This window comes from Schistocerca nitens, chromosome 3, assembly GCF_023898315.1.
Source record: "Schistocerca nitens isolate TAMUIC-IGC-003100 chromosome 3, iqSchNite1.1, whole genome shotgun sequence".
Classification (NCBI taxonomy): Eukaryota; Metazoa; Arthropoda; class Insecta; order Orthoptera; family Acrididae; genus Schistocerca; species Schistocerca nitens.
Window position 1 is genome coordinate 946,659,226 of NC_064616.1, and position 25,194 is coordinate 946,684,419.

General features: G+C 39.0%; 1 protein-coding gene across 1 annotated transcript in view; it reads right to left on the reverse strand.

Moving 5' to 3' along the window:
* Positions 1 to 25,194, reverse strand: part of LOC126249022 (uncharacterized) — a 907,745-nt gene that overhangs the window by 109,466 nt on the left and 773,085 nt on the right. Inside the window, exon 31 of the mRNA XM_049950624.1 lies at positions 15,820 to 15,937. Coding sequence (XP_049806581.1) covers positions 15,820 to 15,937 — 118 coding nt within the window. The remainder of the gene's footprint in view (positions 1 to 15,819; positions 15,938 to 25,194) is intronic.

Genomic DNA, 25,194 nt, shown 5'->3' on the forward strand with positions numbered 1-25,194 from the left:
ACAGATAGTTTCACCTTTAAATATTCACATAAATACACTATTTGTGTCTCAGTTGTATATAGCAAAGAGTTATTGTCATGAAACAGTTGCTACAAATAAACTATGTATGCAAAATAGCTGTCTCTCATCACTACTGTGTGACTGGACTTCCCTGATAAATTTGAAACACATTTTCTATGCACATCAGTATAACCCTCAGCAAGAATGATACAACAATATTAAATATTTTACTAACATAGTAATAACTGTATCATTGTCACCAACTGTAATATACAGTTAAGCTAATAAACTTAATACCTGGAAGTAATCACTCTGATTATGTATAATAACTTTTCAAAAATGTGAGTGTCATACTACACATATCAATGCATATAAGCAAAGTAATGTAAGCACCACTATCCCAACTTTAGAGAAGACAATAAAAACTGAATATGTCTCCAGGTCAACAAATAATTACTGATGCTCTTTTCTAATATCCACAGTGACATATTTGAAGTAACTGAACAAATCATTTGATGTAAAAGATTAAATTCACTAAAACTGCTGAAATAAATGGTGCTTACAATTTTATTAGATAACACTGGAATCAATAGCCAGTGATGCTTAAGGTATGCTTTACTGGAGCGTAATTAGATAGTTAGTTTCATGTTCCATGGATGATTTGCATGATAAATCATAATGATGTGGAATGAGTCATTTTATGTTCACATCAGAACTTAATTTATAAATATGGCTACATGCTGATCATTAATAAGAGTTTTTAATATTAATTATATTAATAATATAATTGTATTATTATTATTATTATTATTATTATTATTATTAAAAATGCATATGTGAGTTAGTAGTTCCTACTAACCACCTTTTACACATTACACCAATGGAAATTCTTCTGCGGAATAAAAGGAGTAGTCAAGGAGAAACAGTTCAGTTTGTTTTCAAATTTTACTTTGCTGTCTGTCAGACATTTTATATCACTGGGTAAGTGATCCAGAATTTTTGTTGCAGCACTGTACATGCCTTTCAGTGCTAAAGACAAGCTTAATGTGGAGTAATGAATGTAATTTTTCCTTCTGGTATTGTAATTACGTACATCATTGTTCCTCCTGAACTGCTCTGGATTATTTGCTACAAACTTCATGAGGGAATAAGTCTACTGTGAAGCAGTACTCATTATGCCCCAACTACTAAATCTGTGTCATTTACCAGCCATGACTGGACAGACTGCATCAAGATCAATTACACATATACATTTAAAAAACTATTCACAAAATTAAGACATTTATACTTAATAGAAACAATATTTGTTTGTAGATTCACTTTGATCACTATTAAAAGAATTCACCAATGGAGTACAATGGACGTTCTCTCAGGTCCTGTGCTACACTCCTTCTGAATGTTCCTAGTGGCAGGGAATCCTTAAACAGACATGTAGAAGATGATTGTGGGACAGCACCACATAAATTTCAAATGACATTACTGAAAGAAAATTATGCAAACGATATCAACTTACTGATTTGTGTCTCCCAAGATTTTAAATGATTCTAAGTGCAGATGTGACTAAACTAAGTTTTTTAGAAGTTCCAAAATGTGTTTTTTCCATTTTAAATTCGCATTAGTATGGACACCTAAGAATTTTGAAGTTTCAACCCCATTTATTATTTCTTACTGTGTGTTACACTTATAATTGGTGTAATACCCTTAGATGTGCAGAACTGAATAAGTTCTCTCTTTTAAAAATTGAGGATGAGTCCATTTGCAGAAAACCAGTCAATGACACTTTTAAGAGCCTTGTTTGCCATTTCTTCTGTTACTGTGTGTAGTCTTTGATTGATTACAATACTAGTGTCACCTGAAAAAAGAATTAATTCAGCTTCTTGTATGTTAGACAGAAGATCATTTGCATATATGAAAAACAATGGTGGACCTACGATTGAGCCTTGGGGAATCTCATATGTGATTTCTCCCCAGTCAGAATAATGTCCTCAGACTACATTGGTTTCTGCAGTCTTTTGGTTAGATATGTCATTATTCATTGGTTGACTATACCATCACTCTCATAAAACGTCACTTTATCTAGCAGAATGTTGTAATTTAAACATTCAAATACCTCAGATAGGTCACAGAAAGTACCAACTGACACTACTTCATTATTTAAGGATTGTAAAATTTGATGAGTGAACATGTAATTGGCCTCAGAAACCAAAATTGTCATTTGCTGACGATGTTACTGTTGCTAAGGTGAGATACTATTCTACAATACACCACCTTCTCAGATATTTCAGAAAATGAAGTCAGTAGTGAAACATGTCAGTAGTTATTGACATCTCTCGTATCACCTTTCTTAAAGAAAGGTCTGACAGTGGTGTATTTCACTCTCCCTCGAAAAATGGCTTAAGTTGGAGATGCAGTACATAATTCAGACAAGGCAGGTCTTACTACGTGGGAACAAATCTTTATTACTATGTTGGAAACACCATCAAATCCAGATGAGCTTTTATTCTTGAGAGAATTTATAATTTTCTTAATTTCAGAAGGAGAAGTTGGTGATACATTCATATGACTGAATTTTATAAGAGTTGCTGTTTCAACACACTCCTGCCATTTTTGTCTTGAACTGTTTTTCCTTATACTTTCCACCATATTTACGAAATGATTATCAAATATATTTGCTACCTGTGACTCATCATTATAGCCCTTGTGTTTGTTATCCTGTTCTGTGGCTATCCTGTTCTGTGGCTATCCTGTTCTGTGGCTGCTTATCCTGTCTTTCATTTCACTACATTCCAACATTTGATATAGCCTTAAGCGTGTTGTCAGAATTTCTCAATTATGTGCATGTTCCTTGATTTTTAATACCTTTTCTTAGTAATTTTGAGTAATTTTTATAGTGTGCAACTACTGCAGAATCTCTACTTGTTCTTGCCAACTGATATATTTTCATTTCATTTCACAAGATACTTTCATCCCTCTAGTGATCCTTCTTTTTTTTAAAACATAGTTGTTTAATGTCCTTTCCGATTACCTTACGCTGAAAGCTATTTTCATATAATGATCTGAATTTATCATATAACAGATCAAATTTTAAGTTAGCATTTGTTTAATTACAGATTTCATCCTGGTCATCTCTTGTAAACTACTCTTAAAAATATTTGTCATGGAGTCATTACTTATTCTAACTGATTTCTAATGAGGAGTATGAATACCGTAAGGCACTATGTTATTTTTCCTAAGTGACCATTCATCAAGATCAGAGGGAGCATTGTAAATGTAAATGTCGTGGGACTAGGGGAAATTGGAATTCTTGAAGAGTAACTTTTCTTCACTCTTAATACTTTTACACCATCCAAAAATACATTCCACTGACCATTTACGTAACTGTTTTTCATAAACGCTGATTTACAGTTTTTGCTCACTGAGGTCAAATTAATGGTTAAAATATGCAATGGTGTCCCAGTACATTTAAATTTCGTTTAGGCAATGACTTTTCCTTTCGTGGTTTGGATTACAGTTGTTTGTTCAGAAACAGACATATCTTCTTCTATAGGCAGAGGTACTGAGGAGTTTGATACACATTTAGATTCTGTTTCAGATGAAGCCCAGTCATCAAAATAAGTAAGACAAAGAGGACTTTGTATGGTTCAGGTTCATACCTTGCCAGGAAGATATCCATTAGCCATTGAGATGGTGCTTAAATTATCTTCTTAGAGGTAAATGAATCAACTGAAGAGTGAATGGAATCTGTAGTCATGTACATATGACCAACAATGAGATACTTTAGGTCAATTTGTTTTATATATTTAGATGTTTTCAGAAATACTTGTAACATGACAAGGAACTGCTTGATTTAGTTCTGAACAGTGCAGTTGTCACAATAAAGAGAAATAGTTTCAATTTGTGCCATATCTTGTGGGATCTTATTTTTACATGTATGCCAACCCCAAATTTTTGGTTTTACTTTGTGAGTACTCACAGCATTTTTAAACGTATGCCTTAAATTAATCTGGTTAATGTTTAAAGTTTTCAACAAAAACTCCTGACACACCCTTTCTTCTGTCCCATGCACTATTAACTTCATATCCTATTGTATTACTTCTTCAAGGCACTGCAGTTTTTGTTCTCTTTCTTCTAATTTTTCCCTATGTCATGCAATTTAACAGCCAATTTTTCTTTAATTTATAAGTTTTAAATTTACAGTACTCACTAAACAACAATAATTGCTCATCATTACTAACTGATAAGCAATCATTTTGACATCTTTTTCCATAGCAAGGATCTGGTTTCATCGGTTTTCCTTTCCCCACTGTACGTTTCTTTTTTCACCTGTCCTTTGTTTAGATTCTTTTTTTTTTTTTTTAATTTGGACTTACCCATATTATTAACAATGTCTTGCTTACCTCTACCTTCTGCTTCTTCACATTCTCACAAATTTGTTGCTGGACAGACTATGATATGTTGATCCTCAAGTAAACTTGATAAACAACAATCCGGAAGTCGAAAACATTTTGAATAATCATTTTTTAAATGTTGTAGAGAAAATAGGATCTAAATGTTCATTAGAAGAAGCAAGGCAGTTAATGGAAGAGGCCTTACCCACACCATTTGATACAATTGAAATTCCACCCACCTCTCCTTCTGAAATTAGGAAGATAATAAACTCTCTCAAGAATAAAAGCTCACATGGAATTGATGGCATTTCCAGCAGGATAATAAAAGCTTGTTCCCAAGAAATAAGTGGGATTCTTAGCCACATATGTAATAGCTGTCTGAAGCAGGGTATTTTCCCAGATAGACTGAAGTATGCCATTGTTAAACCACTGCATAAAAAAGGGGATACGTCTGATAACAACTACCGCCCAATCTCTCTTCTGACTGCCTTATCCAAAATTCTTGAAAAAGTAATGTATTGTAGAGTAGCTTCACACCTTTGTAAAAATAAAGTTTTAACAAAATGTCAGTTTGGTTTCCAGAAGGGTTTTTCAATGGAAAATGCTATATATACTTTCACTAATGAAATATTAAATGCTCTGAGTAACTGGAAGTCACCCGTTGGGATTTTTTGTGATCTATCAAAGGCTTTTCATTGTGTAAATCTTTGAATACTTCTAGATAAGCTCAAGTACTGTGGTATGAATGGGACAGTGCTCAAATGGTTGAAATCATACCTAACTGGAAGAGTGCAGAAAGTTGAAATAAGCAGTTCACATAATATGCAAAAAACTGGTGATTTCTCAAACTGGGGAACAATCAAGAATGGGGTGCCGCAAGGTTCAGTCTTGGGTCCACTGCTGTTCTTAATATATATTAATGACTTGCCATTCTATATTCACGAAGATGCAAAGCTGGTACTTTTTGCCTATTATACAAGTATAGCTATCACTTACCTAATAGCATCAAAAGTCTGACAGATAGCCATATAGCATTTAAAAGGAAATTAAAAGAATTTCTTAATGGCAACTCCTTCTACTCATTAGATGAATTTTTGGATATAGTAAGTGGGTAATTTCCTCACCCCAACCCAAAAAAAAAAAAAAAAAAAAAAAAATTAAAAATATTAAGTGTCATGTTATATTTTGTGTAATGTAATATCTTGTATAGACACCTTTTATTAACCTGACACGTTCCACATCATTACGAAATGTCGTATTCATGATCTATGGAACAAGTACTAATCTAATCTAATCTAATCTAATCTAATCTAATCTTTAATCTCTAATCTAATCTAATCTGTATTTCTTTATAGCTGGGTTGTAATACTGTTTGTATGCCACAGTTTTCTTCTCCATCATCACTCAATGGTTTCCAGGTAGGATCATCAATACCATACTCTGAAGCACTTGTATCTTCTTCGCTATTGCCCAAAATTACTGATGCAACAGCTGGAATGTGTTGATCGCCTTGTACTTCTTACAGGAAAGCTCAAGTGTTGTAATTTGAGTACCACCATTGTTTTCTTTTTTTCCATCACTACTAGACAGCTTCAGTGTTCGACTACCAACTGTTTCTGGTTTCCCATTGACAACCATAGTACTTAATATAATATTCAGCAATTCATTATCTGGCATCAAAATGAAAGATACATTCTATTCTAAATTTTTATCATCACAGCTGTTTCCACTTGCACTAATACTTTCATTATGTGCATTCTTATTCTATGAACACGGTTTACTTTCAGAATGTGGTATCATTAGTTCTGATGCCACAGTGTAGGTTGTCACTAAGAGAGCGGAAGATCTTCGCCAACCACAGCGCCCTCTAGCCAACACTGTGGAGCTCTACAAGCTCTGCTCGACTTTCGGCAGTTCTTCATGAGCAGACGGCCTGGACACTTCACTTCAGCTTCGCTTGGAATAGAGACTTTGCACTACTTACGACGTGTCTAAGGCTTCACACCTACATGCTCATCTGTACAAAGTTGTGTGTGTGTGTGTGTGTGTGTGTGTGTGTGTGTCTCTCTCTCTCTCTCTCTCTCTCTCTCTCTCTCTCTCTCTCTCTACTACTACTACTTTACTTGCAGTACCGACGTGTTTTACCTCACCTGCTCCTACTCGCTCATTCATTCAGCCAACCTTTAAGATTTCAGACCCACGTGCCCCCTTCCAGGTGGGATACAAAAATATTGGTGATGAGTATTGCTGACGAGGATTCAAAAAAAATTTTTTTTCTCTCGTCTTATGTGTTCCCCCGCCCCCTCCCCCCCCCCCCCCCCCCCCTTTCATTACTGCTTTAGCTTTGTCCATTTCCCAGTGTGACAGCGTGTATGTGTGTTTCCACCTTTCACTATAAGACTTTTAGTTGTATCAATGATGGCTTCACCACAGGAACAGGTTTCACTGTCTGATCTTGCACGGTTTCAGGCTCAGCAAATGATGCAGCTGCTTGCTGCTGCAAATGGATTGGTCACACTACAAACTGCAGCTACTATGGCACCTTCGACGCCACCACCTCTATCGCCGATGACGCCTCCAATGCCGCCATTTCGTGCCTTCAATCCTGACGTAGAGTGCCGGCCAGAATACATCGCCCAGCTCAAGGCACACTTCGCAGCATACAACATACCAGGTACAGAGCAGCTTGCCTTCTTCATTGCCAACGCAGGTGTTGTGTTATGCTGTGTGCTCGTAAAATTGTTTCCCACCACCCACCCAGAGACTAAAACTTATGCAGAAGTGATTGATGCTTTGAACTCCCACTTCCATGACAGTGTAAATGTGGTAGCTGCATGCTACAAATTCTTTTGTCTCTAGCGTGGTCCTACTCAGTCAAATAAATCATGGTTAGGTGACCTTCAGGGACTAACATCCAATTGCGACATTAATTGCTCCTGTGGTGCTCATATGCGGATATCACTATTAGAGACACTATTGCGCAGAATGTGGCAGACCACCGCATCTGCAAGCAAATCTTACGGTTTAAAAAGCCGTCTTTGCAGGAAATAGTGGACTTGCTAGACAGACAAGATACATTAGACATGACTACCTCTGTGTTCGATGTGACCCCGGGAGTGTGTACTGTTAGTGAGGTGCAACACGTGCCCTCCTGCCCTGGCCCGGCACAGCGGGCCATGCCACGCTGCTCACATGCAAGTAAACAAGTTTCAAGCCTGGCACCCACTAAGAAACTGAAATCATGTCCGAACTGTTTTTGTGCTCACCCACAGGACAGTTGCCCATCCCATCAAGCGCAGTATTATTTTTGTAATAAGAAAGGACATGTGCAAGCTGTGTGTAGCAAGAGAAACTCTCCTTCCCAGCCTGTCTCCCATTCGCGTGACTCGCGTGGGTGTCACCACAAATGGGAACCACTGTGATCATGATTCACATCAGCCTATGTGTGTTAATGGCATTTATACTAAACCTTCGGCTTCATGTGCTTCTACAGCTCGTCGTGTGAATAAACAAGTTTTGCCTGACACTTCCTCTCGCATTCAGCACAATGTGAGGAAACTTTCTCTGACTTTGAACATTTGTGGATGTTCTGTTTGCATGCAGCTGGACACTGGTGTGTCTGTTTCTTTACTGAACAGATCAACATATGACTTGCTTGGTACGCTCCTGCTTTGTCGTTCACATTCCACACTAACTGCATTTACTAGACAGGAAATCTCTGTGCTCAGCGTGTGTAGTTTGCAAGCCATGTATGGTGCAATGACATGTACAGTGTCTTTCCATGTGCTCCACTCTACTGATGCCATGAACATTTTTGGCATGGACACATTTGAACTTTTTGGCCTCGCAATTAAGGACAATATACTGTGCATCAACGCTAGTGACCATGCCGACAGTGTTGCCCCACTATGCAATGATTTTGCTGAACCCTTTTCTGATGGCCTTGGTTATGCCACAGACTATGCAGCACATGTTGTAGTTAAAGACAATGCCATGCCTATTTTCCGGAGCACACGCCCGGTACCGCACGCACTGCGCGACACCATAGCAACTGAACTTAAGCATTTGCAAGACAGTGGTGTCATTGAACCAGTTTCTGCTTCACAATGGGCTTCGCCTATAGTGTGTGTGAAAAAACCGAATGGTCATCTCTGTATTTGTGCTGACCTTAAGTCTACAGTAAATCCCCAGACAGTGGTCGCTATGTTCCCTTACCACGTACTGAAGACATTTTTGATAAGCTTGTTGTGGGAAAATTCTTTTCCATGACTGACTTGCAGGATGCCTACTTTCAAATTCCACTCGACAGACAGTCGCAGCACTATTTTGTGATCAACACTCAACTTGGATTGTTCAAGTTTCGCCACCTTCCGTTCGGCTGTACTTCAGCTCCTGCTATTTTTCAGTCTTACTTGCAGCAATTGTGTGTGCCACTGCCCCTGGTTGTTCCAATCATCTGGACAATATAGTTGTATCAGGTCACACCCCTGACAAACATTTGCAGAATTTGTGTGCCTTATTTACTGTACTTTTGCAGACAGGACTCAAGTGTAACAGAGACAAGTGCAGATTTTTTGAAATTGAGATTCAGTATTTAGGACATATGATTAACAGACAGGGTATCCACCCCTCGCCATCACATCTCAGTGGGATTAGAGACTTGCCAGCACCCAGGAACTTGAAAGAACTACAGTCTGTGTAGGGCTAAATTACATATTATATTCAGTTTATACCAAATGCAGCACACCTTGCAGCACCTTTGCATCGCCTTAGGCATAAGAACGTTCCTTTTATTTGGTCTTCGGAATATGAGGCTGCTTTTCACAAGCTCAAATCTGCTTTGTTGAGTGATCGTTGTTTGATTCCTTTTGATCCCTCCAAACCAGTTGTTTTGGCTGTCAATGCATCTTCTCACAACATCAGGGCGGTTCTCATGCACCGCATTAATTCTATCAATTGCCCGATTGCTTTTGCATCTAAGTTGCTCAATTCTACCCTGCAAAACTATCCTCAAATTGAGAAAGAAGCTTTAGCTATTGTCTATGGAGTGGCCAAGTTTCATGATTTTTTGTACAGTCACAAGTTCTATTTGGTCACCAACCATAAGCCTTTGATGTCGTTGTTTCACCCGTCGAAGCCAGTTCCAGCCCGTACTGCACAAAAGTTGAAAAGTTGCAATGTCTGTCTTTGATTTTGTCTAACTACAATTATGAAGTTTTGTTTTGGCCTACAGCCCAGCATGATAATGCCGATGCTTTGCCTCGTCTACCTATCGGCCCTGACAAAGTGTTTGATTCTTCCGAATTGTCATGCATGTTAAATGATTCACAAGATAAGGAATTAGCTGATGATTTTCCAGTGGATTTTTGTCGCATTGCTTCTGCGACAGCTGCTGATGCTTCTTTGCAGATTCTTTTGCAGTATATTCGTACTCACTTGCCTCCATCTGCAATGCAGATTAGGGTTCCCCTTGTTCAACATTACTTTGCGCAACGTCACAACTTGTCCGTACACCACAGTGTTTCTTTTTAAGAACTGACAATGATCAATCTCGTGTGGTTGTACCTCATTCGCTGCAGTTGGAAACAGTTTGATTACTGCACACTGGTCACTGGGGTATAGAGCGGATGAAGCAATTAGTGTGTCGTCACTGCACTTGGGCTGACATTGATAAACAAATTGAGAATTTGCTTGCTAATTGTTGCTCTTGTGTGGAGCAGGAATCTGCTCCCCGCCAGTGCTTCTTTGTGCGGCCAACTCCTACTGCACCTTGGCAGCACTTTCATATTGATTTTGAGGGTCCTTTCCGGGACATCCGCTGGTTCATAGTTATTGATGCATACAGCAACTTACCATTTGTTGTGCCTATGTCTTCTACTACATCTGCCCATACTATTCAGGCTTTGATGTCTATTTTTTGCATTGAGGGCCTTCCTGAAGTTATTGTCTCCAACAATGGCCCCAATTTGTGTCCTCCAAGTTTGAAGCATTCTGTGCTGCTAATGGCATTCGCTATCTGACCTCAGCCTCGTTCCGCCCCCAGTTGAACGGTGAGGCTGAACGCTTTGTGCGTATGCTTACATTGCAGATGAGCAAGTTGAACCCCATGCACTCTCGCTAGCACGCGCTATGGACTTTCCTTGCTTCCTATCACTCCCAGCCATGCAGCACCCTTTCCCCAGCAGAATTGGTACATGGCCATGCCCATCGGTCACTCATGCAGCTATTTCACCCGCCGCTGCACACTCTCACTGCTTTGCCTCGTTCTGGCTTGGCGCCGCAAAATTTTGTGTTCTATCACGTTTTCTCTGCCTGGCAGCACTGGGAGCAGGGGTGCATTCTTTGCCAGCTTGGCCGCACCTTGTTTTTAATTACTGGTCCCTTCAGCACTGTCAAGTGACAGTGGAACCAGATCCGTTTGTGCCGCCCTCATTTTCTGCCACTGGTTCTTTTCCGGCAGAATTGGAGGCCTTGCAGCTTCCACTGCCTCAGCCCACAGCTCCACCAATGGCGCCTCCACCGCTCGCACCTCCGCCGCTCGCGCCTCCGCCGCGGGCGCTCTTGCTGCCGCCGCGAGCACTCGTGCCTCTGTCAGTCCAGTCTCCTGAGCTGGGCGAGTGCCTTTCATTACCATCATGGCCCCACACCCGGCCACCGCCGTTGCTGTGTTCCTTCGTGGTGCCAGTACCAATGGACACTGAGGCTGTAGTCGTGCCACTGCCGCCGCCGCCCATGGAGGTTGTTGCTCCGCCTCCTCATTCGACCATACCCAGTGGCGGTGCACATCCCTGGGAGGTTTTCAGTGGGGCGTTTTCCTCGCCCCCTCACAAGCAATTCGAGGATACGGTTGGGCAGCATGCCCCAACAGATCTGCTGTCCGCCCCCTCAGTTGTGCTGCCCCTGGGTCCCTCCACCCGCCATCGGAAGCCCTATTCCACAGCGGTGTGCCGTTTCAGGGGTGGAGGGATGTGGTATCGATAGTTCTGATGCCACAGCATAGGTTGGCACTATGAGAGCGGAAAATCTTCACTGACCACAGTGCCCTCTAGCCGATGCTGTGGAGCTCTACGAGCACCTACCGACTTTCGGCAGTTCTTCAAGAGCAGACGGCCAGCACACTTTGCTTCGGCTTCACTTGGAATAGAGACTTTGCACTACTTACGATGGGTCTACTTGACTTTCACACCACCCCTTTTTAACATCTCTGATGCTCTAGACATGTTGACTGACTGACTATTACGCAATCCCAACAACATACAAATTTAGATTTGGCAAAAATGAGTACCAAGAGTGCCACCTCAATTCAGACTGTCAATGTACCAATATTTCTGGCACATTTGTGGTGGTTATGATATAGTAGTTCAGTTAGTTATGATATTCCACGTTACTGTCAAGGTACATATAACATTTTTACTGGGTGTTCTTATCTAACATGATGGTGGAGATGACAGTTCAAGTTCAAACCAGTAGTAGTAGGAAAATCAAGATCTAGGCTGTTGAAACTTTTAACAATCAATGCTCAATGTCCAGCGATTCATCGTATATGCCATAACTGATTTTCACAAAAAATGTCACTTATAGTACTTTGACTTGCAGGAGACAACATTCAAAGGTGTTATAATTGGCTGAGTATATCAGTTCAAGCAAAGAAAGGGCATATTATGTGCAACAGGCCCATGCCTAATAAAGCAGAGTGTTGTTCAAACCAGCATTAAGGTTGAGGGAAGCTTTACTTTTAATCTTTGACATTTCAAGATCAATATCCTTGTCTCTTACATAATTTGATACCACAGTTTTAATTAGCAAATGTAAATGGGAACATTCTTGTTTCACTAGTTAAGAAGGGCATAACTGGCAGTAAAATAACAATTTTAAAATAATAAGTGATTTAACGGCAATTTTCAGTTTTTTCGTAGGTTGCTTCACTAAGCTGTCCAAAACAAGTGAACAGTAACAGTACTATAGAACTTCTATTTTTTTTAGCACAATCATAAGACTGTCCATATTGAGGGGAAACCAACAACTGGGCATCCAACTGTGTTTATTGTCACTAATTTTAGACACCTTACAGTAACAATTTCATTCTGAATACGACTTCATTCAGAGTAAGGACTGAGTGGAAAGACTACCATGCACCCTTTGGGTTAGATGCCTAGTGGAAGATTAATGCTGAACTTTCTTTAGAACACAAGCAGTACAACAGATGTGACCAATGATCTAGACTGAGCAGGGAAAGATAACAAGTAGAAAGAGGGGAGGGGGGATGATGATGATGATAGAGGAAGATGCAGAATGAAAAGTGTGGTTATAAAAGAAGAAACCAGCTAAATGTACTAGCAAAATGGGACCAAGGCTAATAAAGAAATAACTCTTAAAAAAGGAATACAGAAAATGTAAAACAGGCTATGTACACACTACGACTAAATAAGTTGTTTTACACTCATTGACAGTTTGGCAGTAGTTATTTGTGTCAGACAAAATCTAGTTGGTTGTCATTTCTGTATAGAATGATTTCAGGAACTAATAGAGAATTCATTTCTTTTGCATGTCAACAGTTTTCTGATGATTTAGCTGTTAACACACATCTTTCTTCCAGCATACAGGGTGGTTTATTGATAGTGACCGGGCCAAATATCTCACGAAATAAGCATCAAATGAAAAACTTCAAAGAACGAAACTCGTCTAGCTTGAAGGGGGAAACCAGATGGCGCTATGGTTGGCCCACAATATGGTGCTGCCGTAGGTCAAACAGATATCAACTGCGTTTTTTAAATAGGAAACCCCATTTTTATTACATATTTGTGTAGTATGTAAAGAAATATGAATGTTTTAGTTGGACCACTTTTTTCGCTTTGTGATAAATGGCGCTGTAATAGTCACAAACATATAAGTATGTGGTATCACGTAACATTCCGCCAGTGCAGACGGTATTTGCTTCATGATACATTACCCGTGTTAAAATGGACCATTTACCAATTGTGGAAAAGGCCGATAATGTGTTGATGTATGGCTATTGTGATCAAAATGCCCAAAGGGCATGTGCTACGTATGCTGCTCAGTATAATGGACGACATCATCCAAGTGTCCAGACCGTTCGCCGGATAGTTACGTTATTTAAGGAAACAGGAAGTGTTTAGCCACATGTGAAATGTCAGCCATGGCCTGCAACAAATGATGATGCCCAAGTAGGTGTTTTAGCTGCTGTCGTGGCTAATCCGCACATCAGTAGTAGACAAAATTCCGTGAAAATCAGGAATCTCAAAAACGTCGGTGTTGAGAATGCTACATCAACATCAATTGCACCCGTACCATATTTCTATGCAGCAGGAATTGCATGGAGACGACTTTGAACATTGTGTACAGTTCTGCCACTGGGCACAAGGGAAATTACGGGACAATGACAGATTTTTTGCACACGTTCTATTTAGCAACGAAGCATCATTCACCAACAGCGGTAATGTAAACCAGCATAATATACACTATTGGGCAATGGAAAATCCATGATGGCTGCGACAAGTGGAACATCAGCGACCTTGGCAGGTTAATGTATGGTGCGGCATTATGGGAGGAAGGATAATTGGCCCCCTTTTTATCGATGTCAATCTAAATATGGTGCAATGTATGCTGATTTCCTATGTAATGTTCTACCAATGTTACTACAAGATGTTTCACTGCATGACAGAATGGCGATGAACTTCCAACATGATGGATGTCCGGCACATAGCTCGCATGAGGTTGAAGCGGTATTGAATAGCATATTTCATGACAGGTGGATTGGTCGTCGAAGCACCATACCATTGCCCGCACATTCACCGGATCTGACATCCCCGGATTTTTTTCTGTGGGGAAAGTTGAAGGATATTTGCTATCGTGATCCACCGACAACGCCTGAAACATGTGTCAGCGGATTGTCAATGCATGTGCGAACATTACGGAAGGTGAACTACTCGCTGTTGAGAGGAATGTCGTTATACGTATTGGCAAATGCATTAAAGTTGCCGGACATCATTTTGAGCATTTATTGCATTAACGTGGTATTTACAGGTAATCACACTGTAACAGCATGTGTTCTCAGAGATGATAAGTTCAAAAAGGTACATGTTTCACATTGGAACAACTGAAATAAAATGTTCAAATGTACCTATGTTCTGTATTTTAATTTAAAAAACCTACCTGTTACCAACTGTTTGTCTAAAATTGTAAGCCATATGTTTTTGACTATTATAGCACCATCTATCACAAAGCGAAAAAAGTGGTCCAACTAAAACATTCATATTTCTTTACGTACTACGCGAATATGTAATAAAAAATGGGGGTTCCTATTTTAAAAAATGCAGTTAATATGCATTTGACCTATGGCAGCGCCATCTAGCGGGACAACCATAGCTCCATCTGGTTTCCCCCTTCAAGCTAGACAAGTTTCGGTCTTTGTAGTTTTTTCGTTTGGCGCTTATTTCATGAGATATTTGGCCCGGTAATGATCAATGGACCACCCTGTATATATGATATATCGTACTAAAAAATCATTGAGGATATCACACACAGACGTCTGTACATATAATAATGAAGTGAAGAGGGAAGTGGTGTATATTGGTCACACATGCTCTGAAAGATCACTTTTCAGATACACGCAGGTACATAGTTAGATGAGTAAAATACACTCCTTTCTAATGCACACCATTTTAATCTAACTCTCAGAGCTACATATTCATCATGGCAAAAGAGACATTACTTATTCCATAACACTAGTTGTTTAATTTTTGACTCCAACATGGAAGTTTTGGATCTCATGAAGAAAGAACCTGCTTTCCATGATATGGATTGTACATCAAACATTTATCTTCCTTTCATCTAGTCACTACTTTTGTCCCAGTTGGTGTTGTTTAACCAGGTAACGTTCTTCTTTTTAAAATAGTTATTTAGTTTGTTGGAACTCATGATATCTACCTGCCAAATTACCATATGTTTTAGAAGGTTTAATATTTACAACAGCATCAACAGTCTAGTCACTTAGAGGCTGATGCAGTTCATTGAGTTAGGCAATACCATTAAAAAATGAAAAATAAATAAATGTGGGGGGAGGGGGGGGGACACTGCAGCAAATAATGACAAAGGTAGCACATGTGTGTATGTGGCATTCTGTCTGCCAATAGTCTTGCTGAATTGGAAACACTGGTTTTCACCCAATCACCTAATGTAAGCAACATTGTGCCTTATTCATACTTGGATGGCAGGGCATGCCAGATGTCATTGGCTCATGAACAAACAAATTACCAAATTGGCATCTCACTAAAAAAACTTGCACCAGACTGTTGGCATCCTCTCTCTCTCTCTCTCTCTCTCTCTCTCTCTCTCTCACACACACACACACACACTCATATGCACACAGACAAATGCATATATAAATTTAGGAGTAGTGTATATCACTCACCTGCACAGCCAGTCGATTTTGAACACACCTCCAAGTGATGCTGCTGGTATTTGTGGAGGTAGCATCCAGGATACAGGCAGAATATCCCACTGAGATTCACGTTTGAGTCTTGCAAATCCTGAATTAAAACAGATGAAACAAACATACAGAATATTTTCTTTTTGTACCTCTACTAAGGAGATCAAACAGTTAAAGGCTATGATGGGGTACACTGTTTAAAACAGCCTTAACATAGTTCATACTTTTATTTCGGTATTGATTTCCTGGACTTTTCATGACTAAATAAATAAATAAATAAACTTCCCCTAACCTTCAACTCTCAATACACACATTTTCAGTCACTTTCTAAGGACTTTTTTTTAAAACTTTTATTTATCAGCCTCCACAATCCCCACAGCCATCTGACACCCTTCTTTCTATAAGTTCTTGGGGAGTTACATTTTTCATATAGTTTATTTGAAACTGTAGCCTACAGAACTCAAACACAGAACTAACAGTAAGACGTACATCAGTTTTATATCACATATATAGTACTAAATTACTAAAAGTAATAACATAAATTTCAGTATCTGTAACAACAAACAAGACTGAAACATGCAAACATCACTGCACCCACAAAAATTCATTATTGTTGTTTTTTCTCCTCCAGAATTTTAATTTTTGATTTTATGTTTTCTTCTTTTATTAAAGCTTTAAGATTGTTCACTTTCCTCATCTTCTGAAGTTTCTTTACTTCTACTGATAACTTTTTCTTTTCCTCTTCTTTTTCAGATTTTCTTGATTCTTGGAGGTTTTCCTCATATCTTCTGTGGGCAGCTCTAAACATTGTCAACATTGCTTGGGTAATGTATATTGTGAATGCTCTGATGGAATCTTATTACATTTCCTACTGTCCTATGGATAACTAAATGTTGTTCACATTAGTTTTCAACAACTACATTCTTATTTATAGAAAAAAAACAACTCCCAACTCTTGCATTCCCATGTGAAAAGACTAAACTCAGTTTCATAGCTTGCCAAAGCTCCTGGTATTTTTAGCACATGAAACATGAATAAAAGTCATCTAGTCTTGAAGACAAATTTGCATTTTCCCAAATAAGTTTTCAAATTTAGTCCAGTATAGGCTTCACTGTAGTCCTACTACTATTCTGGATTTTGGATTTTTCAACAATGCTGTCACAGATTCTGTTAGCAACGTATAATCATTCTAGTACAATGTTAACCCTCAATTATCCTTGGTCTGTTCATTAAAAATTCTATTAGGCTCTAATAATGTTAAACACTGTGCAGCTCCGTAATTGATTGTGTATTTTTCTAATAACTTTTCAGTCTGCTTTGACACTCCATTCATTTGAATATGAGAATAATTTCCTTTTACTTCTTCAAGAAACCTTTTCATTTGAAAATCAATATCTATATATTTTACATCATGTAAGTTTGTCTTTTGGTTTATTTTTAAGAAGAATTTGTAAATCTGAAAATGAATAGGGAACACATGGGTCAGAAGTTTGAAACTATCTTAAAACTGATTCATGTTCTTAAGGAATAGTATTGGAAGATTATGGTTTACATTTAATCTAAATTTCTTATGTTTGTGGTGAAATATTTCTTAATGGTTTGGTAACTAAGACTTTTTCTTGAATCAATCAATGACATAATATCATTCACAACTGGCAAAACTATCAACAAATGACAAATTTCCAACAATCAAGTAGTACAGTGTTTTAAAAGAAACCTTGTTTTCCCATTTAATTATGTTTCATGTGGCAGGTAGGAAAGTCACTGATAATACAATACACATTTTGGAAAAAAATCATCCCCATCCCACTCTGCAGTTTGCAGAGCAGACTTTCTCGCTTCATTCACAATATGTAGCCCACAAACTCCAATGTTAATGAGCTTTTTTCCATCAGTATTCTCTTCCATCATGGTCTCCTCTAACCTACTCAAAAGACTTAAGATTCACATTAGGTCAGTCCAAAAAAAGCAGAAGAATTATATTTTTTTCCTTATCTAATGGTCAGATTCATACAATATAACTTCAATGTAAATCTTGTGCAGTAGCTCCACCTAAAACCACACTGTTAAACTACTCTGTATGAACTCTGCTTCTACTAACATCAAGAAACTTCATGACTCTTCAAAACATAAGACAATCACAATGATACAGCTTATTTTTAAGATCATCAGGGAAATTGAGAGTGTGACAATAGTTTACAATATATTTGCACTTTGTTGCACCCACTGTGAATTCAGTAGCAACTACACTGTTTGGAAACATCAGTTTGGATGCCTTGCCAACATCTCAACACAAATTTCATGAAAATTTCAAAGTCCATATTGCTTCAGTTTTTGTAACATCACCCCTCATAAAACATGATTCAACTGACTGTTGGGTAGGTTTTTGTCATTAACACACTGACTATCTAAAGTTTGTTTGAAACATCAGTACTTGCTTGTAATTGACTGTGTGGGTGGATTTCTAGTTTGCTGTTACTAGTAACATTTCCTCTTTCTCTTGGGAAATTTGTAGATTTACAGAAAAAAGTTTTTAACAGAAGGTTGATCCTCTGTTAAGGAAAATCATATGATCTACTCTTCTAGTATGATATATTACAAGTCACATTCCATGTTGGATAAATAAAAAGATATTTTCCTTTTGTCACAGTAACCTTGTATATTGGTTGGTCCTTTCCTTAACTAATAAATTAAGGGTTTGTTTCAGAATCTAATTACTCTTCATTGAAAATTGTTTCCTTTGTTGACATTTTGATAACACACCCAAAGAAAAAAATGATTAAAATTTAATAATTACAAGTTTAGAAAAGTATGCCAGACTGGGGCTTAATATGATATTTGTAGAGGGCTTAATACTATATTCATAGATCTATTAACAATTCATACCATACCTCAATTTCATGCATGCAAACAATCAAATTTAAAACATTCCTGGACTTCTATGAAAAACTAGCTGTTTCCATTATGGTCGTAAGTTGTGTTCCAAAAACGAGCAGCATAGAGACAGAAGTGATGACACTTTCTGCAGGACCTGACCATCATTTTGCAGGATAATGCTCAAGCATGTACAGTGCAAGATGTTACTGATTGTTTGCCTGATGGGGCTGCTAAGTGCTATACCACCTACTGCAATCCCCTGACTTAAGCCCTCATGAGTTCAACTTGATTTCTAAACTGAAGGAAACACTTCAAGGCATTCGCTTCAGAACTGCTGCAAATTTGTCAGGCAATAGACTGCACTGCTCCAACTGTCAACACAACTGGCACTTATATGAGTATCCTACGACTTCCACATCACTGGCAACAGGTTATACACAATGCTGGTGACTACTTTGAAGGTCAGTAAAGCTTTGAAACATGTATCTATTTTGTATGAGCTGTTAATAAACAGTTGCCACGATTAAAGTTCCAACCCTCGTACAGGTATTGCATGCAGAAGCAGCACCTTAAAAGCTACCCATGGCAGATATCTGTGGCAGGAAATATACCATCTGTATCCATCCCATGCTGACATTGCTAAAGTGTACATCAAGATGGACCATCAGATTCACTGTGACTAAAATGGAGCAAGAAAATGAAGACTTGTATGCACTACAGATCTTATTGGGTGACACTCCTGGAAATGAACTCGCTGGCAAAACAGCTATATAAGTAACCACAGGAGAAAAAGCTGAACTTGGAGTATCAGTCACAGACCTACGATTGCAACTGAGACACCAAATTTTGAAAACCACATGGCTAGGGGTCCACATGAATGTTAGGGTGACTCCTAAGCTGTGGAGATCAATTAATATGCCTCAGATGTTAGTGACCAAAACATCTGTGTGGTAGCACTGATATATTCCTTGTAAGCAGCTGATGAATTTGCTATAAGTGAGGTGGTCCTTTGTAGAGAGAGTTTTAATGTATTGGAAAGCGCGAGATTTAGCTATCAACTCTGCAGTGAATATACTGAAGGCACTCAGCAGAGAATGCTTTTCATGCCACCCTGTGTATGCACAGACCTAACCAACTGTGTCACTGACTTTCGATTCACCTATGTAGATGCATCTTGAAGATGGGTAGTGGTGGAGAACCGAACAGTGTAAGTATACAAGAATTGCTGAGTCTTCATTTTCATCAGGGGTCTCAGAAGAGGTGCATCCCAATCACAGGACTGGGCATACCCCACGGGGAGTGCCACGAGCAACCTCCTTGTACACAGACAGGAGGGGAAAATTGGACATCCTTGCACAGAGCTTCCAATGGTACCCCATTTGGCTACCAATTTTTGGGTGATTTACTAGCAATATGAACTGCTGGTTGTGAAACAGGCTGAAGTAACATGGCTGGGTGGGCATCTGACGAATTGTGACAATAAAGGACACCAAGAGTTTCTGGTGTCTTTCTTTCATTTTGAGATACCAGCTTCCATGAGGAAACTGTCTATGACACTTGTATGACAGGCTCCAATCTCCAAACATACAACACTGTGGTGCGCAAAATCTAACAAATTCAGTACTGACTGTGCTACCTGTCTGTCAGCAACACATCCATAGTCCATGGGAGGCAGGGGGAGGGGGGGGGGGATAAGATCAAAGCTTTGTAGAAGTGCAGAAGAACTGTATGGTCTGCTCTCCAGGAGGCATTGCTCATATATCTTTGAGTACTAAGTTTCCTCATGTAATTTGCCTTTAGCTACTATGACTGTGGTAGCTATTTAAAAAAAAACATACTATTGAATAAAAGGACCAAAAATTTGAAATTTTCATCAACTTTAAGCAACTAGTTACCTAGGTTATGTTCTGTATGAGTATACACAGTCCTGAGTCAACAAAACTGTATGACATGAGTTTTTGGGGGAGAAAACTGATACCCATGCTTCAGGGCCCAGGCTGCCTGAAGTTGGCACTATGATGTGAACCATCTTCTCTCCCTCACTCCTTTTCAAGTTTTGTTCCAAAACGAAAACTACACCTTTTCATTACCACCTTGACTGGTTAATGGCCTAATACACTGACTCAGACACATACCAAATGTATTCCATATCAGAGAAAATATTAATCTGGTTTCACATTAACTCTGTTATTTAAAAGGAGTGATTTCAGGAGTCCACATCTTGCCAGAGATCCAACAGCTGTTGAAGAGAAAACAATGCATTTTCAGGTGATGAGCGCACGGAAGAACTCCTAACATATTTGCACATTTGTGTTTAAATATTTGCTGTATATTTTTTGTTAGTAACTTTAGTGAGCAAAATGTCTATTACCCACTTGCAGATTGAAGGTACAATATAAGCAGACTGTAGTAGTTTTTTTAAAGTGTTGCAAGATCAGATATCATTTCTTGCTTTTCTTGGTATTGTGGTCTTCCATCTGAAGATATGTTTGATGCAGCACTGCAAGCTGCTCTATCATGTGCAATCTTCTTCATCTCTGAACAACTGTTGCAACCGACATCAATTTTAATCTACTTACTGTACTCGCCTCTTGTGTCCCACTACGAGTTCCGCCCCCCCCCCCCCTCCCCCTCTTTCCATCCAGTACTAAACTGATTTTTACATCTACATCTACATCTACATGGATACTCTGCAAAGCACATTTAAGTGCCTGGCAGAGGGTTCATTGAACCACCTTCACAATTCTCTATTATTCCAATCTCGTATAGCACGTGGAAGGAACGAACAACTATATCTTTCCGTACAAGCTCTGATTTCCCTTGTTTTATCATGGTCATCATGGTGTCAACAAAATATTTTCACATTGGGAGGGGAATGTTGGTGATGGGAGTTTTGTGAGAATATTCCACCACAATGAAAAACTCCTTTGTTTTAATGATGTTCAACACAAATCCTGTATCATTTCAGTGACACTTTCTCCCCTATTTCGTGATAATACAAAATGTGCTGCCCTTCTTTGAAATTTTTCAATGTACTCCATCAATCCTATATGGTATGGATCCTACACCATGCAGCAGTATTCTAAAAGAGGACAGACGAGCGTGTGTAGGTAATGTTCTTAGTAGATCTGTTACATTTTCTATGTGTCCTGCCAATAAAACGCAGTCTTTGGTTAGCCTTCCCCACAACGTTTTCTGTGTGTTCCTTCCAATTTAAATTGTTCATAATTGTAATTCCTAGGTATTTAGTTGATTTATGGCCTTTAGATTTGACTGTTTTATCGTCTAACTGAAATTTAACGGATTCCTTTTAGCACTCACATGGATGACCTCACACTTATTGTTATTTAGAGTCAACTGCCAATTTTTTCAGCATACAGATATCTTTTCTAAATTGTTTTGCAATTTATCACTCGATAAATGACAGCGTCATCTGCAAACAACCTAAGAGGGCTGCTCAGATTGTCTCCCAAATTGTTTATACAGATAAGGAATAGGAAAGGGCCTATAATACTACATTGGGGAACACCAGAAGTCACTTCTGTTTTACTTGATGACTTTCTATCAGTTACTATGAACTGTGACCTCTCTGACAGGAAATCATGAATCCAGTCACATAATTGAGATGATATTCCATAAGCACGCAATTTCAGTACAAGCTGCTTGTGTGGTACAGCATCAAAAGCCTTCAGAAATCCATAAATATGGAAACAATCTGAAATCCCTTGTCAATAGCACTCAACACTTCATGTGAGTAAAGAGCTAGTTGTGTTTCACAAGAACAATGTTTTCTAAATCCATGTTGACAGTGTGTCAATAGACCATTTTATTCGAGGTAATTCATAATGTTTGAACACAATATATGTTCCAAAACCCTGCTGCAGACTGACATTAATGATATGGTCCTGTAATTTACTGGATTTAACCTACTACCTTTCTGGAATATTGGTGTGAACTGTGCAACTTTCCAGTCTTTTTGTATGAATCTTTCCTCAAGCAAACAGTTGTATATGATTGTTAAGTATGGAGCTATTGCATCAGCATACTCTGAAAGGAACCTAATTGGTATACCATCTGAACCACAAGACTTGCTTTTATCTACATCTGCAGCTACATGGTCACTCTGCAATTCACACCTAAGTGCCTGGCAGAGGGTTGTTCGAACCATTTTCATACTACTTCCCTACCACTCCACTCTCGAATGGCATGTGGGGAAAAAGGAACACCTAAATCTTTCCATTTGAGCTCTGATTTCTCTTATTTTATTGATGATGTCCCATACTCCGAGAAGCGTTGTGGACGATGCGGGAGACCTGCAGCGCCGTACTAGGCAAGATCCTAGTGGAGGTGGTTTGCCATTGCCTTCCTCCGACCATAATGGGGATGGATGATGATGATGATGATAATGAAGACGACACAACAACACCCAGTCGTCTCGAGGCAGGAAAAATCCCTGACCCAGCAAGGAATCGAACCTGGGACCCCATGCGCAGGAAGCGAAAACGCTACTGCAAGACCACGAGCTGCAGGCCTTATTTCATTATGATGATAATTTCTCCATACGTAGCTGGGTGTCAACAAAATATTTTCACATTCGGAAGAGAAAGTTGGTGATTGAAATTTCATAGATAGACCTCACCACAAAGAAAACCGCCTTTGTTTCAGTGACTGCCACCCCAACTTGCATGTCGTATCAGTGACACTCTCACCCCTATTGTGCGATAACATGAGATGAGCTGCCCTCCTTTGCACTTTTTTGATTTCCTCCATCAATCCTACCTGGTAAGGATCCCACAACATGCAGCAATATTCCAGCAGAGGATGGACAAGTGTAATGTAGGCTGTCTCTTTAGTGGGTTTGTTGCATCTTCTAAGTGTTCTGCCAACAAAGCGCAGCCTTTGTTTTGCCTTCCCCTCAACATTATCTATGTGGTCTTTCCAATTCAAGTTGCTCGTAATTGTAATTCCTAGGTATTTAGTCGAATTGACAGCCATTAGATTTGTGCAATTTATCATATACCCAAAATTTATCAGATTTCTTTTAGTAGCTATGTGGATGACATCACACTTTTCTTTGTTTAGTGGCAATTACCACTTTTCGCACCATACAGAAAATTTCTCTAGATCATTTTGTAATTGGAATTGATCATCTGATGATTTTACTAGTTGGTAAATTACAGCATCATCTGCAAACAATCTAATGGGGCTGCTCAGATTATCACCTAGATCATTTATGTAAATCAGGAACAGCAGAGGGCCTATGACACTACCATGCGAAACACCAGAAATCACTTCTGTTCTACTCAATGATTTACCGTCTATCACTATGAACTGTGACCTCTCTGAGAGAAAATAATGAATCCAGTCACACAACTGGGACGATACTCCATATGCACACAATTTGATTAATAGTTGCTTGTGAGGAATGGTATCAAAAGCCTTCTGGAAATCTAGGAATATGGAATCGATCTGAGATCCCTTGTCAACAACACTCATTACTTCATGGGAACAAAGAGCTAGCTGTGTTGCACAAGTATGATATTTTCTGAATCCATGTTGATTAAGTATCAATAAGTCATTTTCTTCAAGGTGATTCATAATGTTCGAGTACAGAATATGCTCCAAAATCCTACTACTGCAAATTGAAGTCAGTGATATGGGTCTGTAATTCAATGGGTTACTCCTATTTCCTTTCTTGAATATTGGTGTGACCTGTGCTACTTTTCAGTCTTTAGGAACAGACCCTTCATCAAGTGAGCAGTTGTATATGATTACTAAGAAAGGCGCTATTGTGTCTGCATACTCTGAAAGGAACCTGATTGGTATACCATCTGGGCCAGAAGACTTGCCTTTCTTAAGTGATTTGAGTTGTTTCGCAACACCCAAGATATCTAATTTTATGTCACTCATGCTAACAGCTGTTCTGGTTTCAAATTATGGAATATTTACTTTGTCTTCTTTTGTGAAGGAATTACGGGAAAACTATATTTAGTAACTTCCTGGCAGATTAAAACTGTGTGCCCGACCGAGACTCGAACTCGCGACCTTTGCCTTTCGCGGGCAAGTGCTCTACCAGCTGAGCTACCGAAGCACGACTCACGCCCAGTACTCACAGCTTTACTTCTGCCAGTATCTCGTCTCCTACCATCCAAATCTTACAGAAGCTCTCCTGTGAACCTTGCAGAACTAGCACTCCTGAAAGAAAGGATACTGCGGAGACATGGCTTAGCCACAGCCTGGGGGATGTTTCCAGAATTTAGTAACTCTGCTTTAGTGGCACCATCATCGGTAACATTTCCATCGCTATCACGCAGTGAGAGTATTGATTGTTTTTTGCCACTGGTGTACTTTACATACGACCAGAATCTCTTTGGACTTTCTACCATATTTTGAGATAATGTTTCATTGTGGAAACTATTAAAAGCATTTTGCATTGACATCTGCACTAAATTTTGAGGTTCTGTGAAATTTAGCCACTCT